We start from the raw sequence: 20,076 nt of genomic DNA, 5'->3' as shown, positions 1-20,076 counted from the left end.
GGGATAACATATGCGCTAAGATCTGTTCATCATGTATGATATACCTTCCTCCTAGTTCATTGAGGGGCTGTTAATTAATTCAAGTGCTTTATTTAATTGATAAAAATGGTATGATGAATTTGTTTATAAGAAGTGAAGTGAATGGCACAAAGTACACGTGTGACTAATATAAATATATAAAAAAACAACTTAATAGTAAATTTCCTATAACCCCATTTGTTTATAGTTATTCTAGGGATTTTTTGTTTTTGATCTTCAATATTTGAAGCAGCAGCTGCTTGCAGTGTCATGAGAAGAGCCTACTTTAGGAAGCCAGCTCTCCACTTCACTTAATTTGTACCCATGTTGAGCAACTTTAGTGGTGATGTCCTATGAGAACTGGCATAATTTAGTCACTGTGCTGGGACATGAAAACTCAGATACATTTTTTGATTAGGTTTCAAAAGCAATATCTTTGTCAGATCAGAAATAAGCATAAGACATAAAAGCATGCCAATGACAGTCTCGTGGGGAGGTAGAGAAACTGGGACAGACGGTTGAATGATCAGAGTGTAATAAAGAGTATCATTTTATGGTTTATAATGTGATAGAAAACCCTGTCTGGTGCATGTCAAAATATTTCATCATTTTAACTTCAAAGGTTTTATGCTCCTGGATGGTTTTGAAATTAGTATTTGCTTTCCTTTAGAGCAATGTTCTTCAACCACCGGTCCACAAACTGATGCTGGTCCGCAGAAAATTCCTGCCAGTCTGCGCAGGGCCGGCGAGATCCACACGATTAAATTTCCTGCCGGGTATATAGCAGTGGGCGCCCTGTTGCACTCCCCTGACAATATTCCTGTCATGTGTAACTGTGGTATTCTGTTATCATGATATTTCTGTGTAGCATTCTGTAATAATTTGGATTGTTCAATTTTCTTGATAGAGGGGATATATGTGAAGGGGAGGGGAGACAGGGGTTTTGTTGGTCCTTGTTCTGTATATTTGTATTTATAAAATGACAATTGTACAGAATATTGTTTCTTTTTATACTTGAATAAAATACATTCAATATAAAATCATAACTGAGGCTTGTGCGGATGGGATCAGATGGTTTGCAGGGACCGAGCTTGTGGAGACGGGGCAGAAATAGGTTTTTTTAATTTCAGTCTTAATAGTTTGCCGGTCCACAAAATAATTATTTTATTTCTGCTAGTCCATAGGTGTAAAAAGGTTGAAGAACACTGCTTAAGAGGTGTCTCCCTGGTTAGCACTATGGTGTTTAATGTGGTGCTGACATAAATGCATCTTAGCATTTGGCCTGTTTCTACAAAATAGCATCCTTCTTCACTCTGAATAATATACACGGAGATTCCCTTTGTGGGTGGGGGTCCTAGGTACCCTTAGAATAAGTATCCCTCGGCCCTTTGGGGAGGCTCCCCAAAGAGAAGAGTCCCCAGTAGTGTTGAGCTGAGGGGGAGGGGTGTGAAAGAGTGAGGGGTTATCTTCCACTAATGCTACTATTCCACCTCCATACAGCAGGGGCTGCAAGCCCAAGACTGAGCGGACTACATGACCCAGACCGCACTGAGCTTTACAGCTCAGTGCTAAGCCACCTTAACAAGATAACCCTGCTGAGTCAGGGGACGGGGTTCAGCAGGGAGGTGTTTATATACCACAGAGGAGAATCATTGTGGAGAGGTCCCCACAAGAGAGAAAAATCTCTGAGGATGGAAGGAGTCCTGAGGAGAGAGAGAAACTTCCCCTTTCCTAGCTGTAGGCTGAGGGAGCCTTGGAAAGATTTGGGACGTGTGCAAGAACCTCCAGGGGTAACTGGTCTCTACTGAAACAGGGTAAGCCAAGCCCATAAGGAGAATGATTGTGGAAGTAATTTAAGGCGTACTGATAGCCTGGATTTGGCACTAAGGCCCTGAAGCAGTGGTTACCAGCCACGAAACGATCATCGGACTGGCCTTTTTGTGTTCAGTGGTTTTTACCATTAATCATTCTCGGCTATTTTTTTGCTCCCACCTGCTAACTTTAAACTTCTGAGAAGGTTTTTTGCCTATGATGCTTGGGTGGAAGAGAGTGGGTCCACCTCTCCGTTTGTCTGAGGCTTTTCTTTCGCTTAAGTAATAAAACAGCTTTCTTGGCTTGGGTGGTGCTTTTCTTTTGGAGTGATATTTTGAATCTTTGTATAATAAACATAAACGTAAGAATTGCCATTCTGGGACAGACAAAAGGTCTATCAAGCCCAGTATCCTGTTTCCAGCAGTGGCCAACCCAGGTCCCAAGTACCTGCCAGAAACCCAGAGAGTAGCAACATTCCAGAGCTGAGATTGTGATGTCATAATGCCACATTCCACTAATGCCTAAGAGCCAAACTCACCAGTGATGTCACAAGGATTTGATTGTCCTATACTTGGCTCATATAAGAGCATAAGAATTGCTGTACTGGGACAGACCGAAGGTCCATCAGGCCCAGTATCCTGTTTCCAGCAGTGGCCAACCCAGGTCCCAAGTACCTAGCTAGATCCCAAGTAGTAAAACTGATTTTATGCTGCTTCTCCTAGGAATAAGCAGTGGATTTCCCCAAGCCATCTCAATAATAGGCTAAGGATTTCTCTTTTAGGGCATTATCCAAATCTTTTTTAAACCACGCTAAACTAACTGATTTTTCACCACATTCTCCGGCAACAAATTCCAGAATTGAATTACAAGTTGTGTGAAGAAATATTTTCTCCAGTTTGTTTTAAATCTACTACTTAGTAGCTTCATCACATGTCCCCTAGTCCTAGTATTTTTGGAAAGAGTGAACAAGCGATTCACATCGACCCTTTCCACTCCACTCATTATTTTATAGACATCTATCGTATCACCTGAGCCGTCTCTTCTCCAAGCTGAAGAGCCCGAGCCGCTTTAGCCTTTCTTCATAGGGAAGTCGTCCCATCTCTTATCATTTTTGTCACCCTTCTCTGTATCTTTTCTAATTGCACTATATTTTTTTTGAGATATGGTGACCAGAACTGCAGACAGTATTCAAGGTGCAGCCATACCATAGGCATTATAACATTTTCATCTTTGTTTTCCATTCTTTTCCTGATAATTCCTAACATCGTATTTGCTTATGCAGTGAAAATGCTGAATTGGATGGTCTACTTTTTTGTTATTGCTAACCTCTGACTTAAATTACAGTAGAAATTTTAATATTGGAGGCATAGCAACTTTTTAAAATCACAATATAGTAGGGCCTTTTCTGTCTTTTGCTAATGTAAGCTTGTTCTGTAACTTAGGTAGGGCCTAATCATTGTGGAATTTCTCATTTTTACTAGGAAAATGAAAAATTATATAAGCAAGTGAAAGGACTCCAGGCACAGAACAAGACAAATGAAGAGAGGATGTTCAAAGAAAATCAGTGTCTGTTGGCTGAGTTATCATCTATGAAGTTAGTATTTTTTAATAACTTGGAATATTCAGAGGAGGAGCACAGGAGCAAAAAGGGGCCAGTGGCAATAGAAAAAGCAGCCACGGGGAGTCCAGGATCCACACCCAAAAATAGACAGAGCAGTAACCGTGGTTGACTATCACCCTTCTACCCCCCCCCCCCCCCCCCCACACACACACACTTGCAAGAGGCAGAGACTAGTGATAAGCAACTGAGCCCATCTGGCTATGCTGACCTTGGGGCAGATGCAGTTTGGTGTCCTGCATTCATGAACTTGATGGGGAGAAGAGGAAAAAAGGAAGGGGAATGGAAAAGGGGGAGTATGCGGTGCAGTGGTTAAAGCTACAGCCTCAGCACCCCGAGGTTGTGGGTTCAAACCCACCCTGCTCCTTTTGACCCTGGGCGAACCACCCATTCCCCCCATTGCCCCAGGTTCATTAGATAGATTGTGAGCCCCTTTATCATTTTGGTCGCTCTTCTTTGAACCTTCTCTAATTCCGGTACATTTTTTTGAGATATAGAGACCAGAAATGAATGCAACACTCAAGGTGAGGTCTCGCCATGGAGCGATACAGAGGCATTATAATAATCTTGGTTTTATTTACCATCCCTGTTTGCTTTTTTGGCTGCACATTGGGCAGATGGTTTCAGCATATTGTCTTCGATGACACCTAGATGTTTTTCTTGGGTGCTAACCCCTAAGGTAGACCCTAGCATCCAGTAACTATGATTCAGACGTTCAAATACTTGAAGGGTATTAACGTAGAACAAAATCTTTTCCAGAGAAAGGAAAATGGTAAAACCAGAGGACATAATTTGAGGTTGACGGGTGGTAGATTCAGGGGCAATGTTAGGAAATTCTACTTTACGGAGAGGGTAGTGGATGCCTGGAATGCACTCCCGAGAGAGGTGGTGGAGAGTAAAACTGTGACTGAGTTCAAAGAAGCGTGGGATGAACACAGAAGATTTAGTATCAGAAAATAATATTAAATATTGAACTAGGCCAGTTACTGGGCAGACTTGCATGGTCTGTGTCTGTATATGGCCGTTTGGTGGAGGATGGGCTGGGGAGGGCTTCAATGGCTGGGAGGGTGTAGATGGGCTGGAGTAAGTCTTAACAGAGATTTCGGCAGTGCCCAAATTCCTGAGGTCTTTCTATACTGAGGCTAATTTGCCATCATTACATCCTCTTTATCAGAATACCCTAACTTCCATATGGGCCTGAGTAGCTTATGTGTGTATTTTGTAAGATAAATGCTAGGGATACATTTGGTTTAGCATGTCTAAAAATATTTAATGTGCTCACCCAAAACCAATTTAATGTGTTAACCTACAAATTAATGCGTAAAGCTGACTCGTGCACATTTTTAAAAAATGCATTAGCTGAAACATACTGAAGCAAGCCAGAAAAAAGTTTGAAAATCGGGAAAAATAATCCCAAAATCTGAAAAGAAATTGAAGAAGAATCCCTGTGCACCTCCTTAATACACATGTAAGTGCCGATTCCTGCCCCTCTTCACTAGGTTGAGGCCACTATAGAGAATACCTTTCCATTTTTAAACTGATTTTTTTTTTCTTTTTCTTTTCAACTAGAGAAAAAATGATTGAAAGCAATGTACGGCAGCATACAAGTCCTGATTCTGAACAGTTTAAAAACTGGAATTTTTCAACCCTAATGTCAGAACTTCGAGCTGCCCAGGTAAAAACAAGAAGTTTGTTTTGCTTAATTTGAAAACCAAAAATGCAAATAAAAATATATAGAAGACCTGCACTGCATGCTGAGCTGAATATGTCAACATATCGGGGCCTATTTACTAATGCTCCCCTGCATGCTAAAACCAGCCCCTGTAGTAAAATTTCCACAACAGCTGCTTAGTGTGATTATGGGCTGGTCATGGGTGGAGATGGGATGTAGCCTGACATGACAGCTAGCACATGGGATGTTACCGGACACTAGCTGTCATGATCGTCAATAACACAGCAGCACATCACGCCAGTTCAAGAGGTGGTGTTAAGTTCAGCCTCACTACCAGCTCTCCTGTAACAAGGCCCATAATAAATCTCCTCGGGGGATAGCGTGGTTGGTGGGGGGAGGGGGATGAATCTTGGTACACACTGAGATGTCCGTTCTATGCCCTAGCAGGTAGTGCGAGTGCATCTGTGCCGTGTGCCAAGGCAAGGAATACAAGTCCCTGGGGTAGATGTCTTCTCTATATAGCCAATGCGGAGCACATGCTGGGCATACCTCCCTGAATTTACTGTACGACTTTGCACTTAACCACACCTTGTTTTCTGCTTGTAAATGTTTAAAACAATGACATATATATGCATATATACATGTAAATATTGATATTCTTCATAGTGCTGTTTTGCAGGTACTCAAGTTATCTTACATAGCACATATTTGCAAGGGCGGTATACACAAAAGTGGAGTATGTGCTCTAATGTATGCACATATCCTACATAATACTGTAAGTTACTGCGCCCTTGCTGCATTAAGGTCACAGTACATAAGCCAGTTATTTGGCTGGCATAAATGCAAGCACCTAGATAGAGAAAATACCATGCAAACTAAAGGAAATATTCCCCCATCTATACTCCAACCCCTTTTCAATCCCTCTTTTTATACAGAACCTCCCCCTACCTTAGAAAAAGCCAGGTCTTTAGCTTTCTATGGGCTGTGTCATAGTCATGCATTTGTCTGATCATTCCATAGCACTGAGACCTCTTCTAAGAATACCCTAGCTCATTCTCTCAAACGCAAGAACAAAGACAACTGTTTGGTTAGTTATGAGACAGGAATTCCTGACTCTGAGTAGAACTTTTATGTTAGCTTACTCCTGTAAATGTGTGATAAAGTATTTGGGGATAGAATTTTTTGGAGGGAGGGTTTCCTTCTGTAGCAGTTGAGGGCCTTCCTTAACTTGAAGAAATTTATAGCTCTTGATAGCTAATTTTTATATAGCTTGTAAAGAAGGCCTTTCTTTCTAACTGTTTTTTATTTGTGGGATCTCCTTATCTTTTCTGGCTTATTCCCACCTAATTTTGTGGCTTAAGAAAGATTATTTAGGCTGGAAGATTAATCTTTAGTAGCACTTGAATGAGCTGAGGAGAGCAAGGCTCCTAAATGAGTAGTGCAGGGTAAATCTCTCTTGCTCGAGGGGTGGAGGAAGGAGGGACTGTGCCGAAAGTGGCTGTTGGGGGCGGGGCAAACCGCCGATTTCGGGCTCCTCCGGTGCAGTGAAGGGGGACGCCTCGATCTTCCTTCCCCTTCACTTTTTCTTTTCTTTTTTTTTTTTTTCCTCTTTTCTCAGCCCGAAGGGGAAGAAGAAAGGGAGGAGGGAAGGAAGGAAGAAGGAAAGGGGAAAAGAAAGGAAAAAAAATGGGGCGTGGCCTGATTGCCACGGTGATTACACGTATGGTGTAACGGCTCCTTACATCCGCACCTATTTTTAAATTAAACCGTGCTTTTATATCTTTTATTTCTATACAATCGGAGAGAACTCGATGCAAGAAACTTTAATTTGTATCTGAAACCGATAAAAAAAAAAAAAAGAAAAACCTGAATTCGCATGCGCTGCTCAACACTGGGAGACCTGGGAGTCACGAATGTCCCGGAGTTATTGAACTCGTTCTGCCTAATAAACAAAACAAATCAAATCACCTCATCTGGGGTCCCTGTCGACGGTTGTGGGTGAGTGAGCTCTCCTGTTAGTGCGCAACAACCCGACATGCCAGTAAAATCGGCGAAAACACCGAAACACAAAATTGACTGCTCAGTGCTCAAAATGGCGACGTCACCGATTCCCACTCCAACCTCGATGCACTGGAGTGAATGGGCACAAGAAATTTCAAAAATGGTCATTAAATCCTTGGAAGATAAACTTCATAAAATACAATCAGCAGTTGACTGCATTAATGACCGCTTTGAAACACAGGCTGGCCGTATTACAGCAGTAGAACAGAGGATATCTGAAAATGATGACGCAGTACTACAAGAACGGGAGAGTGTGATTAATTTGCAGACTCAAGTGACAACATTAACAGAACGTTTAGATGCTCAAGAGAACCGTCAGCGTCGTAATAATATACGAGTAGTGGGGCTAACTGAGCTCCAAGCAGACCAAGACCTCTATCATTTCTTCCAAGTTTGGCTACCAAAGCAACTTGGCCTGGTGACCCCAACGAATGTTTTCTCCCAATTAACAGAGTAACCGGAAAGGAGGGAGTATTGAGTGATAATATGAATAAGATTAGGAAGGGAGAGTAAAGGGTCCCTCAGAAAAATTAAAACATCATCAGCATAAGCTGCTAATTTAAAGTCTCGATCAGAAGAGGGAATACCTTTAATTGAGGGATTTTGTCGTATAGCTGAAAGGAGTGGCTCCAACACTAAATTAAATAGCAATGGTGAGAGAGGACAGCCCTGTCGAGTGCCTCTATGGAGGGGAAATTTATTGGATAAAGAATTGTTAATCCTAATACGAGCTGTGGGTTGATGATATAGCGTTTTTATCCAGTTTGTAAAAAAATGGGCCAAAATTATACCACTTTAGGACATGGAAAAGGAAAGGCCACTCCACTCGGTCAAAGGCTTTTTCAGCATCGAGAGCTAGGCCTATTACAGGGTCTGACATTGTTTTAGCATGAGCGTTGATATAGTGAAATAGGCGCAGGTTGTCTCCTATGTATCTTTGTTTAATGAATCCTGTTTGATCTTTATGTATAAGCGACGGGATTATTTTGGTAAGTCTTAATGCAAGTAATTTTGCCATTATCTTGTAGTCTAAATTGAGGAGAGAGATGGGGCGAAAGTTTTTAACCAAAGTGTTATCTCTGTCAGGTTTAGGGATTACTACAATGGTGGCCTCGGTGAAATTGAATTGCATGTCCGGAGTGGAATGGAGGAAGTCATAATATTTAAGGAGATGAGGAGCTAGTAGGTTGCGAAATTGCTTAAAGAATTCATTCGTAAAGCCATCTGGGCCAGGGGCTTTCCCAGCAGGTAAGGAAGAAATGGCAGTTTCAATTTCTAATATAGTTATTGGGGAATCAAGTTCCATTTTAACAGATTCTGGAATGGTCGGATGAGTTAATGAGGTAAGAAAGGAGTCTATATCTGTTTCAGGAGTAGTAGATTCGGATTGGTATAAAGAAGTATAGAATTTTTCAAATTGAGAGGAAATTAGAGATCTGGTTTTGACTAATTGACCTGATGGATTCTGAATAGCCGTTATATGTTGTCTTTTAGATTTATTTTTGAGGTATCTGGCCAAAGGACGACCCATTATATTATCTCCCATGTAATGACCAGAGTTAGAGATAAAAATATCACGCCTAGCTGCATATGAAATTAAAGTATTATATTCATATTTAAGATTTTGAATACGTTGGAAAGTATTTGGGTCATGTATGTGATTAGACATATGTTGTAATTCTAAGGTTTTGATGGAGTTTTCTAAATCTTTTTCCTTTTTCATGGATTGTTTCTTTTTCCAAGAGGCAATTTTAATCAATTCACCTCTAAGGGTTACCTTGTATGCTTCCCAGACAATGGAAGGGCAAATTTCAGGATCTTTAGAATTATTTTCAAAAAACTCCGCAGTGAAAGAATTGATTTTTTCAATAATTTCCTCGTCTAGCAGTAAGGCGTTGTTTAGCCGCCATGAGGGGGATTCCTTTTGTGGGGCTGAGATGGATATATATAAAGAGATTGCAGCATGATCCGTGAGAGAGATTGGATGTATAATGGTATTGGTGAGATCTTGAATAAGAGAAGGGGATAGGAGAAAATAATCAATTCTCGAGTATGTATTATGTGGAGGTGAAAAATGTGTGTATTCTCTACCTTTCGGGTAAAGCAGGCGCCAAGGATCCACAAGAGAAAAGGCGTCCTTTAAAGCATGAAGAGCTGTGAAAGACTTGGATTTGGAGGGTTTACAAGAAGAAGATCTGTCAATATATAGATCTTGAATTTGATTAAAGTCCCCTCCCAATATAAGAGAACAAGTACCAAATTCAACTATCGCCAGCTGAAGCTCTTTGAAAAAGTCTGGGTGGTCATTGACCGGGCCGTATATATTAAGAAAAATAAAATTAGTTGAGTGTATCGCAGCATGTACTAGACACCATCTTCCTTCCGTGTCTATTTTAGAATTGTGAATAACGGGAAACAGTTTATCATTAAGAAATATTGACACACCATTTTTCTTTTGATGAGTTGCAGGGGAATATAAGTGAGTTGAAAATCCCTTTAGTTGAAATTTCGAGGCAGCAGCGGGTAGGAGGTGGGTTTCCTGCAAATAAATTATATCAGGATGTTTATTGGAAACATAATTAGCTATCTTTTTCCTTTTAATGGGATGGTTAAGACCATTCACATTAAAGGAAAAAACATGTAAATCAGCCATAATATATGATATATATTGTTGAATCATAGATTATATCTCCTCTGTCCAGAAAAAATAATTGATATAATTGTAAGCTCAGGCAGACACTCCTGTCTAAGAAGAGAGATAAAAAAATTGTGAAAGTAAAAGAAAAGAAATCAATAACATCAGCATAGTATATGGTCAGAAAAAGAATGGACCACACTATTCTACATATTTTAAAACATTTTAAAGGTGATCCTGTGATCACGGAATAATAACACATATGGAACAACTAGTAAATTCCACACCTATTCAATAACAGAAAATTTGAGATTAGTGTGCTTAATTTAGCATAATATACGACATAGTATATACAATACATTACGAATTATAAGAAGATGAATAGACAAATAGGCAGTGAATTTGGAACTATCCAAGCAGGATGTCATATCTCTATGTTGATCAATCTAAGGTAGGTTTAAAAGATGCAAAAATAATAAGAGTTAAACCGTTGGATCCTTCGCCAGGGCGCCGCCAGCTACTGTCACAGGTATAGAATCTACAAATTGTTGAGCAGCTATTTTGTCTGTGAAGGTGTGTGATTTCCCATCACGCCAAATGCGTAGGGATGCCGGATATATAAGTGCAAATCGCACTCCTCGATGATGAAGTATGGAGCATAGTGGTGCCATCTCCTTACGAAGGGAGGATACATGTAAAGAGTAGTCATTGAATAGTAGCAGTTTTTGTCCTTCATATTCAAGCCGACCAGATTTCCGAAAAGCTTGCATGATAAGCTCCTTTTCTTTCCAGTTGATGTATCTAGCAATAGTTGTTCGCAGGTGGTTGTTATCACTTGTACGTTGGCCCAAACGGTGTGCCCGTTCGCATAAAAAACCTGCATGAACTTGAAATATAACAAATCTCCATGGTCATTCTTAGATTCCTATGTGCGCTCATCTTCTTAGACACTCCTGTTATCCTTTTCTTCTCTTCTCTTCTCTCTTTCATTTTTCTTTCCTTTTTCCTTTACTGCTCTCTCTCATCTTTATCTTACATATCCCTTACATATACCTTCAATAATTGGAGCCTTTGCTCCTCTATAGCTAAACATAGATTTGTATACTCTATATACAGAAAGCTTTATTTTGTTTCTATGTACTTTAAATGATTCTTGTATCCTTTAAAATACTTAATAAAAATTATTGAACTGGAAGAAAGATTATTTAATTTACATTATGGAAATGTTTCCTTTTTTTATTATTCCAGCCCAAGAATTAAACCTGTGGCACACAGCTGGTAACATCCCTCTTCTCTGAGTGGGCTCCATTTACCACTATTCTCTGTTGCCTTCTAGTCAACCAGTTCCTAGCCCTTGTATCGAATCCTCCCTATACAAGATTCTATCACAACATAAGAACATAAGAATAACCTTAGTGGGTCAGACCAAAGGTACATCAAGCCAGTTCTCAAGGTGGCCAATCCATGTCACTAGTACCTGGCCAAAACCCAAAGAGTAGCAACATGTCATGCTACCGATCGTGGCAATGTGTTCCAGAGCTTAACTATTCTCTGGAGGAAAAAATATTTCCTCTTATTGGTTTTAAAAGTATTTCCCTGTAACTTCATCGAGTGTCCTCTAGTCTTTGTAATTTTTGGCAGAGTGAAAAATCGATCCACTTGTACCCGTTCTACTCCACTCAGGATTTTGTAGACTTCAATCATATCTCCCTCAGCCTTCTTTTTTCCAAGCTAAAGAGCCCTAACTGTTTTAGTCTTTCCTCATACGAGAGGAGTTCCATCCCCTTTATCATCTTGGTTGCTCTTCTTTGAACCTTTTCTAGTGCCGCTATATCTTTCTTGAGATAAGGAGACCAGAATTGAACGCAATACTCCAGGTGAGGTCGCACCATGGAGCATTATAACATTCTAAGGTACATAGAGGTTCTTTGCCACCTTTGATCTTAATAGGCTAGGAGTTTCGGTATGCAAAAAAATCATCTCCACTTGGCTAGTGGACTGTATCTCCTTTGCATAGGCTTAGTTGACGCTATCATGCTGCGTGACAGCCCACAACGTACAGGCTTTAATGGCTACTTGGTCCTCAATCCATATGTTTAATACTCACTACTGTTTAGAACACAGCTCCAGATGAGGCAGTCAGTTTGGGCAAGCAGTTCTGCAAAATCTGTTCTCTACTTAAAGCCAACTTTCCCTCCAACCCCTTAGGGATTCTCCCGGCTCCTATGTATTCAATGTTTAACCTCTTCCAGAGACATGATTCTGGCAGCTTGAGAGTTCAACATAAGAAAATATTATGCCTGCTTGTCCTTGGAGAAAGCAAAGATACTTACCTATAGCAGGTGTTCTCTGAGGATAGCAGGCATATATTCTCACAACCGACCCACCTCCCCTATTTGACTTTTTAGCTTTGTTACTGAACTGATAGTCCTGCAAGCCAGTGTTGGGCAGGAAGGCACTGGCATGCGTGCACAGTATGGGCACTGCCTAAAGATTAAAAGTGACAGTGCACTTGGCAGTGTCCTTAGCAGCTTCTGCCCACTTGTGAGACTATGTGCCTACTGCCTGAGAGAACACCTGCTACAGGTAAATAGCTTTAAAATATATTTTCATAATTGGTCATTCCTAGAATTGTTGAAAATATTGTGAAAAATGTTTTTTAAATATCATATTTAATACCATCTTTTCTCTTTTAAAGAGGGTAGAAACCAATCTGTTGGAAGAGGTGAAGCAACTCAAGCAAGACAAATCTGTTCTTGAAGTAGATATGGCACAGCTGAGGAAAGAGAGAGATCTTGCAAAGACAAATGCTGCTCACACTTCAGGTCAGGGAGGGTTCTTGAGTGGGCAGACTTGTTGGGTCCTTTTTCTGCCGTCATACTCTATGGTTCTATGTCAGTGGTTGTTTACCCCAATCTTCTTGTTGCAGGATTTAACAGAATACAGTTCAAACTCTAATGTTACTTTGAATCCACAGACATGGAAGCTCTCCGTGGGGATGGAAAATTGCCCTCTTATATAATAAATTTCCAAGATAATTTGCCTGGATAACAAATTAGTTGCCTCCTTAACCCTTTCAGGACCATAAGGATCGTAGGCCAATTTTTGTGGTTTTGACGACATTTTTATGGTAAAAAGGGCTTGCAGATGCCAAAAAATTGATTTTTTTTTGTGAAATATCATTATTTTTATTTAAAAAATCCAACTTCTGGCTTATGGACAGTGTGGCAAGTGAATCTTCTCGTCAATCTGGCAACGACGCTAATGAATGAATGTCGGAACCAGTTTGTTTACATAAAGGCAGTATCCTATGGAATCCGTACATATCAAATTTAGAACTGTAGACTATCCCAATCAAAATTTATAGGATTTTAAAGTTATGGGACACATAGGTCCCTTGGTCCTGAAAGGGTTAAGGGCAGAAGTTATTATCATGAGCTAAAAAGTTAAGATGGGTTATTTATTTCTAAATTTATTTCTAGTAGAGAAATCTACTTATCAATCCTGATGGCTAAACTCCAAGATTCAAATTGGCGAGTCTGGAATCTTCTGGAAGCACTAGATGAGATTTTATCAAAAGGGAAAAGGCTTGACTTTTCACGACTGCAACAATCTTTTGGCGTTGCAAAGTCTCAAATTTATAAGTGGTTGCAGTTGAAGCAAGCCATACATAAGAACATAAGAGTTGCCGCTGCTGGGTCAGACCAGTGGTCCATCCTGCCCGGCTGTCCGCTCATGCGGCGGCCCCCAGGTCAAAGACCAGTGCTCTAAATGAGTCCAGCCTCACCTGCGTACGTCCCAGTTTAGCAGGAATTTGTCCAGCTTAATCTTGAAACCCTGGAGGGTGTTTTCCCCTACAACAGACTCCGGAAGAGCGTCCCAGCTCTCCACTCTCTGGGTGAAGAAGAACTTCCTTACGTTTGTACAGAATCTATCCCCTTTTAACTTTAGAGAGTGCCCTCTCGTTCTCCTTACCTTGGAGAGTGTAAACAGTCTGTCTTTGTCTACTAAGTCTATTCCCTTCAGTATTTTGAATGTTTTGATCATGTCTCCTCTCAGTCTCCTCTTTTCAAGGGAGAAGAGGCCTAGTTTCTCTAATCTCTCACTGTACAGCAACTCCTCCAGCCCCTTAACCATTTTAGTCGCTCTTCTTTGGACCGTTTTGAGTAGTACCGTGTCCTTCATGTAAGGCGACCAGTGCTGGACGCATTACTCCAGCTGAGGGTGCACCATGGCCCGGTACATCGGCATGATAACCTCTGATCTGTTCGTGATCCCCTTCTTGATCATTCCTAGCATTCTGTTTGCCCTATTTGCTGCCGCAGCACATTATGCAGACGGCTTCATAGACTTGTTGATTAGAACTCCCAAGTCTCTTTCCTGGGAGGTCTCTCCAAGTACCACCCCGGACATCCTGTATTCGTGCATGAGATTTTTGTTACCAACATGCATCACTTTGCACTTATCCATGTTGAACTTCATTTGCCATGTCGCTGCCCATTTCTCGAGCTTGATTATGTCACTTTATAGATCTTCGCAATCCCCCTGTGTCTTCACTACTCTGAATAATTTCATATCGTCCGCAAATTTAATCACCTCACTCATTGTACCAATGTCCAGATCATTTATAAAGCCTGTTACATTAACGGGTGCTAGAATATATGTCTGTCTGTCTTTCTTTCTGTCTCTCTCCCTACCCCTGTTTTTTTCTTTCTGTCTCTCTCCCTCCCGCTGTCTTTCTTTCTGTCTGTTTCTCTCCCTGGCCCCCTTTGTCTGTCTGTCTGTCTGTCTTTCTGTCTCTCTCCCTGCCCCTGTGTCTTTCTTACTTTCTTTCTCCCTCCCTACTTCCCTGTGCAGCAGCCGCAGCATTCCCTCTTCCTCCATTTCCCTGTGCAGCAGCATTTTTTTCCCTCCCCCTCCCCCCCACTTCCCTGTGCAGAAGCCAAAGCAGCATTCCCTCCCCCTCCATTTCCCTGTGCAGCAGCATTTTTTCCCTCTCCCCCACTTCCCTGTGCAGAAGCCGAAGCAGCATTCCCTCCCCCTCCATTTTCCTGTGCAGCAGCAGGATTTCTCCATCTCCCCTTCTCTTCCCGCGGTCTGGCCGGCTCCCCGCCTGCATTGGAAATCTTCTCCAACGCAGGTGCGGCTCGTGAGAGGAGCCGCTGCGTCACTTGTAAACTGAAAATTAACTCCGGCAAGGGAGCCAGCCAATTGGAAGTTCAATGAGAGCCACAGCTTCAAAACGGAGCCCTCTGTCGGGCTGTGGATTTGCTCACCTTTGTAAAGCCTTGGGATTTTTGAAGCTTTGGTCTGGCCTGCTCCCTGCGCGCCTTGCTGTAGTGTATTTTTAAGTTGAAAGACGCGGCGGCAGCTCCTCTCACTATCCCCGCCTGCGTCGGACTTCCGACGCAGGTGGGGATCGTAAGATGAGCCGCCGCCGCATCTTTCAACTTAAAAATACACTACAGCAAGGTGAGCAGAGAACAGGCCAGACCGAACAACAGCACGGAAAACAGAACCCTAAGCGTGCATGCACACTCCTACCTGCCGGAGACCTACTGATCACGGAAAACAGAACACGGAAGTAGGAGTGCGCATGTGCACTTAGGGTTTTGTTATAGTAGATTAAAGAGCACGGGTCCAAGCACCGAGCCCTGCGGCACCCTGCTGATGACACTTTTCCAGTCTGAGCATTGTCCATTTACCTCCACTCTCTGTTTCCTATACTCCAGCCAGTTTTTAATCCACGTGAGTACTTCACCCTCGATTCCATGGCTTGCAATTTTCCGAAGTAGTCGTTCATGTGGAACCTTGTCGAACACCTTCTGAAAATCTAGACATATAATGTCGACCAGGTCGCCCTTGTCTATCCGCCTGTTTACTCCCTCGAAGAAATGCAGCAGGTTCGTCAGGCAAGATCTGCCTTTGCTGAAACCGTGCTGGCTGATCCTCATTAAACCGTGTCCATCAAGGTGATCAATGATGCGATCCTTTATCAGCGCCTCTACCATCTTTCCCAGTACCGAGGTCAGACTCACTGGTCTTTAGTTTCCCAGATCTCTCCTTGAACCTTTTGTGAAGATCGGCGTAATCTAAAAAAAATCATTGCAGGTCCTGTGCTTCCAGACGGTTTTCCTAGGGCAGGGGTACCACTGAGCGGCCTGATGCCCTAGGACAGGGGTAGGCAATTCCGGTCCTCAAGAGCTGGAGCCAGGTCAGGTTTTCAGGATATCCACAATGAATATGTGTAAGATGGATTTGCATGCACTGCCTCCTTGAGATACAAATCTATCTCATGCATATTTATTGTGGATATCCTAAAAACCTGACCTGACTCCAGCTTTTGAGAACCGGAATTGCCTACCCCTGTCCTAGGGCATCAGGCCGCTCAGTGGTATAAATTAACATCTGGTTATATGAATAGGAGACCAAAAACTTATCTTAGAGATATTTGGAGCATTGAGATAAAGCGACAGATTTCTGCGTCTCAATGGCCACAAATTGGGACTTGGAGAATGGATGTACGGTGTCAGCATCTATGAGACAAACATGGTTTTTTTTGTTACACAAAAGTTTCTGGACCCCTGTTCATTTACAGAAATTAGATAGTTCTAAATCTAATAGCTGCTGGCACTGTCATCTAGACATAGGGACACTGGATCATCTGCTGTTCTATTGTCCTTTGATACTCAACTTTTCGAAGTCAATATGGGGACAGATTAATACCATACCGGAATCCTCGATTCCATTGACATTTGAGGTAGTCATATGCGGGATGATATTGCATCTCAAACTCTCATTGGATAGATATAAATGTCAGCTTTTCCTTATTATGACTGGGATAGCCATGTAAATGGTTACACGTAACTGGAAAAATTGGGATCAGCATAGTTTTACTTTTTGGTGGGTGAATCTATGCTTAAGCTATAAGTATGAGAAGATGAACGTTGATATGCTGGGGCATTCTAAGATATTCAAGTTAGTTTGGGGCCCATTGACGTCTTTTGTGGATTCGTTATAATTGTCTTTTATCCTTATTTCTGGTGGTATAATACACAAACATCCAGGGAGGGGGAGGGGATATATCTTTTGTGTGATTTTATTCTCTGATGAAAATGTCGGTTGGGTGGGGAGGTTGTATTGATACTGATGGATTATAAGTGCTTATTTGATGATTATTATTTGTATGAATATTGTATTGCACTTTTTGGCAGCTTTGAAAACTCAATAAAGATTTAAAAAAAAAAATATATATATATATACATATGCCTACCAACATAATTTCAGAGAAAAGCCTCCACAAACAATTGTGTCTTCAACATCTTTCTAATCTGTAAACGGTCAGAACAGGTCCTCAGGATGTCATGGAGGGAGTTCCAAAATTTTACCCTTGCCACAGATAACATTGCCGCTCTGGATTTTACCGCTAATGTGTTATTTTAGCAAAGATCCTATTTTACTACTACTACCAATAGTAACATAATAGATGACGGCAGATAAAGACCCAACCTTACCCTCTCGTTAAATTACTGATTTAATTTAAATTTTCCTTCTTCTTAGCTCTTTCTGGGCCAGAACCCAAAGCTCTGCCCAGTACTGTACTTGGGTTCCATCTAATGAAGTCTCCGTCAAAGCTCACTCCAGTCCACCTAAACCGTGCAAGTCTGCCCAGTACTGGCCTTAGTCCTTCAATATTTACTATTATTTTCTGATTCTAGATCATCTTTGTTCATCCCGTGCTTTTTTGAACTCCGTCACCATTTTCATCTCCACCACCTCTCTCGAGAATGCAGTTCTATAGAGCTACTAGACATATGAGGCCTGGCAATTAAGTTTGCAAACTCATTCTAGAAAACGTGCTACATTCCTCATTGCTGAATGTCACGATGGTCACCTTCGAAGGATTCCCCTTAGGAAGCTCTGTGCCGACGCCATCACCTGGTCCGCCCTTCAAAGCAATTTTGGAACTCTTTTTCTAGAATGCTCATCAGAGCTGTTGTCGTATTATCCTTGGTGTCCTGAATGTCATCAAAATGTCTTCCTTTCAATATTTCCTTCAAGTAAAGAAAAGAGTCATTGGGGGCCAGATCAGGTGAATAGAGTAGGTGTTCCACTACAGTTATTGGCTTCCGGTGGGTCATCGAATAATATATAAACTCTGCTTGCTCACCTTTAAATCACTTCTCTATAAAACTCCGGCTTTCATTCACAAACTGCTTATCCCTTATACAGCTAATAGAACTTTAAGATCTGCTGCACAGCATCTTCTAACGATTCCATCGCTAAAAATAATAAATACGCGTCGTCAGTTTATTTTTTCAGTCACTGCACCCCAGACATGGAATTCTCTACCGAGCTTTATAAGGGAAGAATCTAATTTAGGAAAATTTAAATGTAAACTAAAAACATTCCTGTTTAATGACGCATTCTTAAACTAACTATGCTTCTAAGTGTTTTTTTTAAATAATCATGAGAATTTCATAAAGTTTTCATTCAAGTCTCATTTCCAATTTTACTCTCCTACCAAATTTTATCTTTTTAAAATTATTATCATTATCCCTCCCTTATGTGCTTTCCCTTTATGTTTATTCTTTTTATTTAAAATGTAACTTTTCCCCCATACTTTCCTCTTGTCTCCAGTTTCGTCAAATTTGTTTTTTAACCTTGTTAGTATTATCTTTTATGATTCTGTTTTTACATTGTATTTTATCATATTGTACATTGCTTCGAATTTAGATGAAGCGATTAATCAAAAACATATTAAACTTGAAACTTGAATTTGATTTCTGGCTAAAACCTCCCTCACAGACTGTGCCGTGTGAGCTGGTGCACTGTCGTGATCTAAGAGCCATGAGTTGTTGGCAAAAAGTTCAGGTTGTCTTCATCTAACTTTTTCATGTAGCCTTTTCAGCACTTCCAAAAAGTAAATTTGGTTAACTGTTTGCCCAGTTGGTACAAATTCATAATGAACAATTTCTCTGATATCAAAAAGGGTTAGCAACATCGTTTTGACTCTTGATTTGGACTGGCAGAACTTTTTTAGCCGTGAAGAATAGGCTGACTTTCATTGTGCACTTTGTTTCAGGGTCGTATTTGTACACCCATGTTTCATCACCAGTGATAACACAGCCTAAAGCATCGTCTTGCCTCTCCAAAAGGTTTTGGCAAACTTCGTCTCTCCTTTGCTTTTGTTCATTGGTGAGCTCTTTCGGGACCATTTTGACACATGCCTTTCTCATGCCAAGATTTTCAGTTAAGATTTTCCTGTTTCCCTATCGATGTTACTTGGTCTGCTATGCTTCTTGCAATCAGCTGGCAATTTTAACGCACAGTTCGATGAATGTTTGCAATGTTTTCATCAGTTCTGCCGACCTGACCTTTCTTCATCAGTGGCTCTTTCTCTCCCCTCAGAAAAACGTTTTCCCCCATAATCTTGGACTAACATGTCCCTTTTTTTTTATAACATTCTCATTTTTGTTTTCCATTCCATTCCTGATAATTCCTAACGTTCTACGCTTTCTTAGCTGTCGCTGCACACTGAGCTGATGGATTCAATGTATCCTCAACGATGATCCTCATTCCTTTTCCTGGGTGGTGATTCCTAATGTGGAACCCTGCATTAAGTAACCATAGTTTGGGTTCCTTTTTCCCCTCATGCATCACTTTGCACTTGCTCACATTAAACATCATCTGCCTTTTTGATGCCCCGTCTCACAAGGTCCTCCTGAAATTTTTCACCGTTCTCTTGCGATTTAACAACCTTGAACAACTTTGTGCCATCAGCAAATTTACCATATATACTTGAATATAAACCAATCCGAATATAAACCAAGTTTACCCTTTATCCTCCAAAAAATGAGGAAAAAAAAGGTTGGCTCGAATATAAACCGAGATTAGAAATTTGGGTGATCCTGGTAAGAGAGTCTACAAAGATCCTTGCCATAAGTTTTAACACAATTTTTTAAACTTTAAATATTTTTATTGGCACAGAACCACACATTTACAATAACAGGAGTTTAAACAGTTCCTCTGATTTTAGGTTTTTGTTCCTACATCCCCTAGTAGCTTGAGAAACCTTTGAGAAAAATGTATTTTGGGGTCTGCCCATGAAGGTTCCCTAATGGCTACATGAGCCTGAAGGTAAGAAGCAGTAATGTGCTGTAGAACAGGATGGTATAAATAGGGGGGGAAAAAAACCCTGACAAACTCATGCCCTCTCCAGTTCACCCAACCATACTAACTGCACAGCTCCATAATCCC

The 20,076-nt window shown here is 41.1% G+C and overlaps 1 protein-coding gene across 4 annotated transcripts in view; it reads left to right on the top strand.

Annotated features, from left to right (window-relative positions):
• Positions 1-20,076, top strand: part of CEP162 (centrosomal protein 162) — a 209,935-nt gene that overhangs the window by 136,881 nt on the left and 52,978 nt on the right. For all 4 annotated transcript variants that reach the window (XM_033939253.1, XM_033939254.1, XM_033939255.1 and 1 more), the window contains 3 exons: positions 3,312-3,424; positions 5,018-5,123; positions 12,515-12,641. In XM_033939253.1, coding sequence (XP_033795144.1) covers positions 3,312-3,424; positions 5,018-5,123; positions 12,515-12,641 — 346 coding nt within the window. The remainder of the gene's footprint in view (positions 1-3,311; positions 3,425-5,017; positions 5,124-12,514; positions 12,642-20,076) is intronic.

Source organism: Geotrypetes seraphini, chromosome 3 (assembly GCF_902459505.1).
Source record: "Geotrypetes seraphini chromosome 3, aGeoSer1.1, whole genome shotgun sequence".
Classification (NCBI taxonomy): Eukaryota; Metazoa; Chordata; class Amphibia; order Gymnophiona; family Dermophiidae; genus Geotrypetes; species Geotrypetes seraphini.
The sequence above is the reverse complement of the archived record's forward strand: the minus strand, read 5'-3'. Positions and strand labels throughout refer to the sequence as shown.